The sequence below is a fragment of the Aulonocara sp. 'chitande type north' Nkhata Bay genome, linkage group LG22 (assembly GCF_057382095.1).
Source record: "Aulonocara sp. 'chitande type north' Nkhata Bay isolate Kocher_YH1m ecotype deep benthic linkage group LG22, A_spYH_male_GT1.1, whole genome shotgun sequence".
NCBI classification, from domain to species: Eukaryota; Metazoa; Chordata; class Actinopteri; order Cichliformes; family Cichlidae; genus Aulonocara; species Aulonocara sp. 'chitande type north' Nkhata Bay.
Genome location: NC_141364.1, coordinates 16,129,692 through 16,137,964, shown reverse-complemented (window position 1 = coordinate 16,137,964; position 8,273 = coordinate 16,129,692). Strand labels below are relative to the sequence as shown.

Below are 8,273 nucleotides of genomic sequence, written 5' to 3'. Positions count from 1 at the left end.
ATTACATTGCAGTTTTGTGCACATATACGTGGCGGTTTTGAGCTGTGTTTTGTACTGTGTAATGGCCATTAAGATAACGGCAGGAGCTAAAAACACCGCGATTGTCAGCCATTTTGTCAGGAAACCTGCTCAAGTATATGTATAGTAAGCACTTTAGTATTTCGGTTTATTATTTAGTGTTTTTCTTCCACCATGTGACATTTAGCAGTACAGAATGTGAAACGTTTCTGCTCATTTTGACTGCAATAAACTACTGCATGAGAGACGCAAGTCATAATCACTCTCGTGATTCTTTTCCCCCTGTTTTCAGGTAAAAGTGTTTAAAAGTTGATATATTTCCAATGTGTACACTGTTAAGATATTTAAGAGGTAATCCTTCATTGTTTCGTAAGCGTTAAAAGCATTACATTGCAGTTTTGTGCACATATACGTGGCGGTTTTGAGCTGTGTTTTGTACTGTGTAATGGCCATTAAGATAACGGCAGGAGCTAAAAACACCGCGATTGTCAGCCATTTTGTCAGGAAACCTGCTCAAGTATATGTATAGTAAGCACTTTAGTATTTCGGTTTATTATTTAGTGTTTTTCTTCCACCATGTGACATTTAGCAGTACAGAATGTGAAACGTTTCTGCTCATTTTGACTGCAATAAACTACTGCATGAGAGACGCAAGTCATAATCACTCTCGTGATTCTTTTCCCCCTGTTTTCAGGGGTGTAACATTTGGAGGCACCGCTGGGATAGCTGCTTAGATGTCCGGTGTCCACAATCTGCACATCGTAGTCCAAGCCAGCTAAATCCCCCCACTACAACCCAGGCAGACTGCAGTGAGGAAAGTGTTGCTGTCGAGGCGAACTGGTAGCTGTGTTTTAGCGCATGTTTCCTTAGGCCAGCCAGAGATCATCAGGGGCTGCAAAAGCGACTCAGCTCAGCGTCACCCGTACATGCAAAATTCTTCCAGCCTACTGCCACAATGTCTTCGGTGGAAGAGCTGCGAGAAGAGGTTGTGCGTGAAATGCACACTCTGTCCAAAGACCAACTAGTGTCAATCTGCGAGTTCCTTGGCATTGCAGAGAAAATAGATGTTAGCAGAAAAACACGACTGTCACTGCTAACACACATCCAAATACACATTGAGAGAGAAGGTATAACAGTACTTGAGGATGAAGGAATGTCAGAACTGTTGTTGCTTAATGATAAGATTGCTGAAATAATGAAAGAGACAATTGTTGAGACTGAACCAAATGCAAATGAAGAGGGTGATTCAGGACACAGAGAGCAACCAAATACTGCAACCTCACTGGTAACAGAGACAGCTAATGCAGTTAACACAGCAATTATTTCTCACTCCCAAGGTAATCGCTTTGTCCCTAACTCATCTGTGTCAAGTACCCCCCAACGACCAAGCCCTTACTGGCAGAAAGATTTCAAAATATCAGGCCAGATTGGCGAACCAGGTCAAAAAGACAAACTGACATTTTCCAGTCTTGCTCACCAGATCGAAAATGGACTGAGCAGAGGTTACTCAGAGCTTGACATTGTAGATGCTGTCATCAGAGCTATCTTGCCAGGTCTACAACTACGCAGCTATTTGGAGGGAAAAGCTCAACTCACCCTTCCGACTCTACGCCGCATACTGCGCTCCCATTTCCAGGAGAAGAGCGCCACCGAACTGTATAAACAACTTGCCTCTGAGGTACAGATCCCAAAAGAGACTGCTCAAAGCTTCCTGATGAGAGTTTTAGATCTAAAGCAGAAAGTCTTATTTGCTTCCCAAGAATCTGAGTCAGGACTCAAATACGACCCAGCTTTAGTTCAGCGTATGTGTTTGCACACCATACTCACAGGCTTCCAGAGTGACAGTGTCAGGATAGATATGCAGCCACTCCTGTTAGACTCTAAGACACCTGATGAACTCCTGTTAGAGAGGTTAAATATGGCTTGTGCCAATGAGGCAGAAAGGAAAAACAAGAAGAGATGTTTAGCATCACAGACTGCTACAAGTGTGAGTGCAGTGCAGTCAGATGATGTGTCACCAGCTAAGAACCCTGTGAAAGAAGTTAAAGCTAAGATACCACCCGAGCTTTTAACTGAGTTAGCGGAGCTTAAGACAGGTGTAGCCTCCCTGAAAGGTCTCAGTGCAGAGATAGCTCAGATTAAAGAGACTCTACAGCAGCCGGTGGCTGGTCCTCAGTCATATGCCCCACCACCAGTTATGCAGTATGATAGGGACCAGCAGTATTATAGCTTCCAGGGCCCCCGTCAAAGGCCACCACCCCCTCAGTATCCTGTACAGCACTACACAGGTAGTCCTGCCCGCCGTGAGAGGAGGTGCCACATCTGCCAGCAGAATGGAGTCAACGAGCGCTGCACCCACTGCTACCTCTGTGGGAGTAGAGAACACTTTCAGGCTGGATGTAGAAGCAGAGGTATGAGACCATATAAAGAGAAACATTTAAACCAGCAATGGTTACCACCGAGGGACGAGTGTTAACCATGCCCATCATCCACAAGTCCCAACATTGCTCCAACTGTAAACAAGAAAAGTCAGGCATGAGACAGTGTTCAGCATGTAAAAACGCACTTTATTGTTCAAGAACATGCCAGAAACAACACTGGAGACAACATAAGAGACAATGCACTGGCTTAAAGACTAAGAAAGAAAATGAGACTGTCCAGGTACCACTGTCGCCAGCTTATGTAAATTCCCCTCACAAAGTCACATCTCTGGTGGGCAGGCAATGTCTGGTTGAGTGTTTTCTGGACGGCCACAGGCTTCAAGCTCTATGGGACTCAGGCTCACAGGTATCAATCATCGATGAGAAGTGGAAAAAGGACTATCTGCCACACACAGAGCTGAGAGATGTAGCAGATATTATGGACACATCTGAACTCACCCTGACCGCAGCAAATGGGACCAACATGCCATATCTTGGGTGGGTTGAGACAACCTTCCAACTTGTTTCCGGAACTGAACAAACTGAGAAATTGACCATCCCCATGTTGGTAATGAAAGGCTTTCAACTCACATGCCCTATTATAGGCTACAATGTAATTGAATACATTGTGAATAAGACTGACCAAGCTAAACTGTACAGCACAGTGAGAAAAGCATTTCCCAGCCTCAAAAGACACAAGGTGAAAGCTTTTATACAGGCTGTTAGTGCAGATGCAGTTGACGAGTACAAAGTGATGACAAAGAAAGACTGTATTACTGTACCAAAAAAAAGCCACATGCATGTTGAGGGTCGTATAGCAGCAGGGCCATTTAAACAAGATATGGTCATGATATTTGAGCCAGACTTAAACCCCCAGTGGCCAGACAATCTTGAGTTTTTTGACACTTTGGTTAAAGTTAAGAAGGGTACTTTACCTGTCATAACACTAGGTGTCTCTAACCCAACTGACCATGAAATTGTCATTCCAGGCCGTACATTAGTTGGCTCGGTTCAGACTATTACAGCTGTTTTACCTGCCCAGGTGTTTGAAAAAGCCACATCTGTAGCTACTGTTAACCAGACAAATACACAAGCCCAGTGTAGCGCTAGCGAAGAGTGGGACCCACCTGTAGATCTTAGCCACCTGGGTGAAGAGCAGAGAGTATTAGCAAAACAGATGCTCAGAGAGGAATGCCAGTCTTTCTCTAAAACAGACAATGATATAGGCTGTATTGAAAAACTGAAAATGACCATATCACTCAAAGACAACGAACCAGTCAAACGAACATACCTGTCTGTGCCACGGCCGCTCTACCAAGAGATGAAAAGTTACCTGCATGATTTAATAGCACAAGGCTGGGTCAGGAAGTCAGACTCGTCATACTCCTCACCAGTTGTTTGTGTTAGAAAAAAAGATGGTACTTTAAGACTGTGCATAGACTACAGAGACCTGAATCGGAAAACCCATCCTGATCGCCAGCCCATCCCACGCGTCCAGGACATTATGGACAGTTTGGGTGGAAACTCCTGGTTTTCGCTTTTAGATCAGGGGAAAGCGTACCACCAGGGGTTCATGTCAGAAGAAAGTCGTCCACTCACTGCTTTTGTGACCCCCTGGGGATTATATGAGTGGATTCGCATCCCCTTTGGACTTATGAATGCCCCTGCAGCATTTCAGCGCTGTATGGAAGAGTGCCTGGATGGGCTGCGCGACAACATCTGCATCCCCTATCTGGATGACACATTAGTTTACAGCAAAACGTTCAAAGATCACTTGGAGGACGTGAGAAAAGTGCTCCAGAGATTGAGAGGCTTTGGTATAAAGCTTAAGCCAAGTAAGTGTGACATGTTTAAGTCTGAGGTGCGCTATTTGGGCAGAATAGTGTCTGCAGAGGGCAGTAAAGTGGATCCTGCAGATTTTGAAGCAGTCAAAGCACTCAAAGGTATAAAACCACAAAATGTTGGTCAGCTCAGAAAAATGTTAGGCCTTCTCTCCTACTACAGACAATACATAAAAGACTTCTCCAGAAAAGCAGGTTGTTTGTATGAACTGTTAAAAGCTGACAAAACCACAGAGAACTCAGACACCACAAAAGGGACAAGGGCAAGACCAAAGAGAGCCAGTCAAGTTGTGCCCTCCTCAAAACAAATCGTGTGGACTGGCCAGCATCAAGGTGCGCTTGAAGAACTAATAGACTGTTTGCTCCACCCACCAGTGCTGGGGTTCCCAGATTTCACACAGCCGTTCATCGTACACACAGACGCCTCACACAAAGGGCTAGGCGCAGTGTTGTACCAGAGACAAGATGGTAAGCTGCGAGTTATTGCTTATGGCTCCCGTACTCTAACAGCGGCTGAAAAAAACTACCACTTCCATGCAGGAAAACTAGAATTTTTAGCATTGAAGTGGGCTATCACTGACAAATTCAGAGACTATTTGTACTATGCCCCAACATTTACTGTCTACAGCGATAACAACCCGCTAACGTACATTCTGTCAACAGCCAAACTGAATGCCACCACATCAAGATGGGTTGCTGAGCTCGCTGATTTTCACTTCACCATTAAGTACAAACCAGGGAAGGAAAACAGTGATGCAGATGCTTTATCAAGAATGCCACTTGATGTAGAAACCTTAATGAGAGACTGCTCTGAGGAAGTGCCACCGGACACTATTGCAGCTGCTATCCAGGCCATTGAGGTACAGAAAGACACACCTGCTGCATGGACACTCTCAGCTGCAGCAATGTCAGTCACAGCAGACGGTGAGCCAGCAGAAGCAACATTCACACCCATACCAAAAGAACAGCTTAATGAAGCGCAAAAGTCTGATCCTGTTATAAGCCCTGTATTACAGTGTAAACAGACAGATTCAAAACCACTGCCCAAAGAGCTAAGAACATTTGACCCTAAGACAAAATGCTTGTTCAGAGAGTGGGGCAAGTTAAGACTAGATAACAATGGCATCTTGTACAGGCTCACTTCTGCCCGGAAACAGCTAGTCCTGCCAGATCAGTTCAAAAAGACTGTACTTGAAGAGCTGCACAATAATATGGGCCATCAAGGTGTTGATCGCACAGTGTCTTTGATACGTGAACGCTTCTTTTGGCCACACATGCAGGCAGACATCGAGCATTATGTGACCAACGTTTGTTCCTGTGTAAAGCAGAAAAAGCCCAGCCATGAAACAAGAGCTCCTTTAACAAACATTGTAACTACGCAGCCCTTTGAGCTGGTGTGTATAGACTTTCTCCATCTTGAAAAATGCAAAGGCGGTTATGAATATATTCTAGTGATAACTGACCACTTCACACGTTTTGCCCAAGCCTATGCCACCACCTCAAAGTCAGGCAAAACTGCTGCAAACCTGATATTCAATGACTATGCCCTAAAGTTTGGCTTCCCCTGTCGCATTCACCATGACCAAGGAGGTGAATTTGAAAATCAGCTATTCAGTCAGCTCAAGAAACTGTGTGGCATGGCCGGTTCTAGGACAACACCCTATCACCCAATGGGGAACGGTCAAGTTGAACGTATGAACAGGACATTGTTGCAAATGCTTAGAACGCTAACTGAAACACAAAAGTCAAACTGGAAGGAATCTATCAACAAGTTAATGTATGCATATAATTGCACACGTTGTGAAGTCACTGGCTACTCCCCATTTTACCTACTGTTTGGACGGTCACCCAGGCTACCAGTAGATATGCTCTTTGGACTGTACTCAGAAACAGATTTTAGTGACCACAGAGACTATGTTGAAAAATGGAGAAAGGGCATGGAACAAGCCTACTCTATAGCAAATGAGAATGCAAAGAAAGCTGCTGAAAAGGGCAAAAGACACTACGACACAAAAGTAAGGAGTTCTGTGTTACAACCTGGCGAGAGAGTTCTGGTCAAAAACCTGACACCTAGAGGAGGCCCAGGGAAACTGAGAGACTATTGGGAGGACACTGTTCACACAGTAGTCAGACAAATGGGGCCTGACCTCCCGATCTATGAGGTAAGACCGGAGAGAGGCAGAGGGCGCTCTAGAGTGCTTCACAGAAACTTGCTTATGTCATGTGACCACTTACCTTTTGAAAAAGTGCCTGAAAAAGATAATCGTACAAGACATGAACAGAAAAAGACTGATAAACCTGTCGCTGTTGTGCCAGACTCTGATGATGAGGGCAGTGTTGATGAATACCGCTGTCATTACACACCACCTCAACCTGTGTCCCAGCCATCAGAACAAGAACGTCTCACAGCAACGTCTCAGCCCGCAGCTTCAGTCCCTGCTCTTGCACCAACACCAGAGCCTCTTGCTGGAGACCATCTGGAGGCGCCTGACCCAGCTGCCGTGGAGACAACTTGTGAGGAGGCAGAGCCCACTGCAGGTGACATACCTGCCCCTCCTCCACCTGTGGTACTCGAGAGACTTGAGGAGGAGACACCTCAGCGGCCACAGCCAAAGAGACACCCGCCAAGACGGATGACGTATGACCAACTGGGCACCCCATCTTGCTACAGTGTGCCAGCACCGCAACTGCTTCCTGTGTACCCGGGCCTGGTTCCATGGTTTCCAGCTGTGCAGTCATACTGCACCCAGCCCATTGGTTTGTATGGACTCCAGCAAATGTAAGTTGACACTTTTCCACTGATGACTTGAGAACTGTACTTAAAGACTGTCATCAAGAAAAAGACATGAACTTTTCCCCATCTGTGGATTATAACCATAGACAATAGACTTTGTGAAAACTCACATATGGACTGGTTATAGACTTTGTCTTCAGTCACCAGTGATGGACTGTGGTGAAACAGGTGTTAAACCCACAGAATTAAGGACATTGGTTCACTCTACTGTTGATGTCCTGACTACAAGAGAATATAGACTGAAAAGCATCTTGTTGGTATAATGTCGGGACGACATTTTTTGAGTGGGGGAGAGTGTGACAGGTTGAATGACTATTGCATATAAAACTGTTTAGTTAATACTAATTCATATCAGTTGATATAAGGACGAAAATAATGTAAATATGGTAAGAAAATGGTTAAGAGTTTATTATTTTTCATGTTATATTAATGGCTTTCATGTTACTTAAGAGAACTGCAATCTATACATCAGTGATCGGCTAGTAAGCCTTTTCTGGGATCGATTAGTAGTGTCTCTATTCTCCACTAGGGGGCTTTCGCGCGTTCTCCTCACTGCAATAAACTACTGCATGAGAGACGCAAGTCATAATCACTCTCGTGATTCTTTTCCCCCTGTTTTCAGGTAAAAGTGTTTAAAAGTTGATATATTTCCAATGTGTACACTGTTAAGATATTTAAGAGGTAATCCTTCATTGTTTCGTAAGCGTTAAAAGCATTACATTGCAGTTTTGTGCACATATACGTGGCGGTTTTGAGCTGTGTTTTGTACTGTGTAATGGCCATTAAGATAACGGCAGGAGCTAAAAACACCGCGATTGTCAGCCATTTTGTCAGGAAACCTGCTCAAGTATATGTATAGTAAGCACTTTAGTATTTCGGTTTATTATTTAGTGTTTTTCTTCCACCATGTGACATTTAGCAGTACAGAATGTGAAACGTTTCTGCTCATTTTGACTGCAATAAACTACTGCATGAGAGACGCAAGTCATAATCACTCTCGTGATTCTTTTCCCCCTGTTTTCAGGGGTGTAACATATATATATATATATATATATATAAACACCCAGCACGCCCCTGCGGGCGGTTTATCCTTCAAGCTCGGGTCCTCTACCAGAGGCCTGGGAGCTTGAGGGTCCTGCGCAGTATCTTAGCTGTTCCCAGGACTGCGCTCTTCTGGACAGAGATCTCCGATGTTTTTCC

At 44.7% G+C, this 8,273-nt stretch overlaps 1 protein-coding gene across 1 annotated transcript; it reads left to right on the top strand.

Moving 5' to 3' along the window:
- The first annotated feature begins 973 nt into the window (after positions 1 to 973).
- On the top strand, positions 974 to 7,699 carry LOC147303936 (uncharacterized). Its single transcript, XM_086279495.1, has 4 exons — positions 974 to 2,429; positions 2,720 to 4,747; positions 4,943 to 7,058; positions 7,696 to 7,699. Exons 1-4 carry the CDS (start codon positions 974 to 976, stop codon positions 7,697 to 7,699), a joined length of 5,604 nt encoding a protein of 1,867 aa, XP_086135621.1.
- Positions 7,700 to 8,273: the final 574 nt, after the last annotated feature.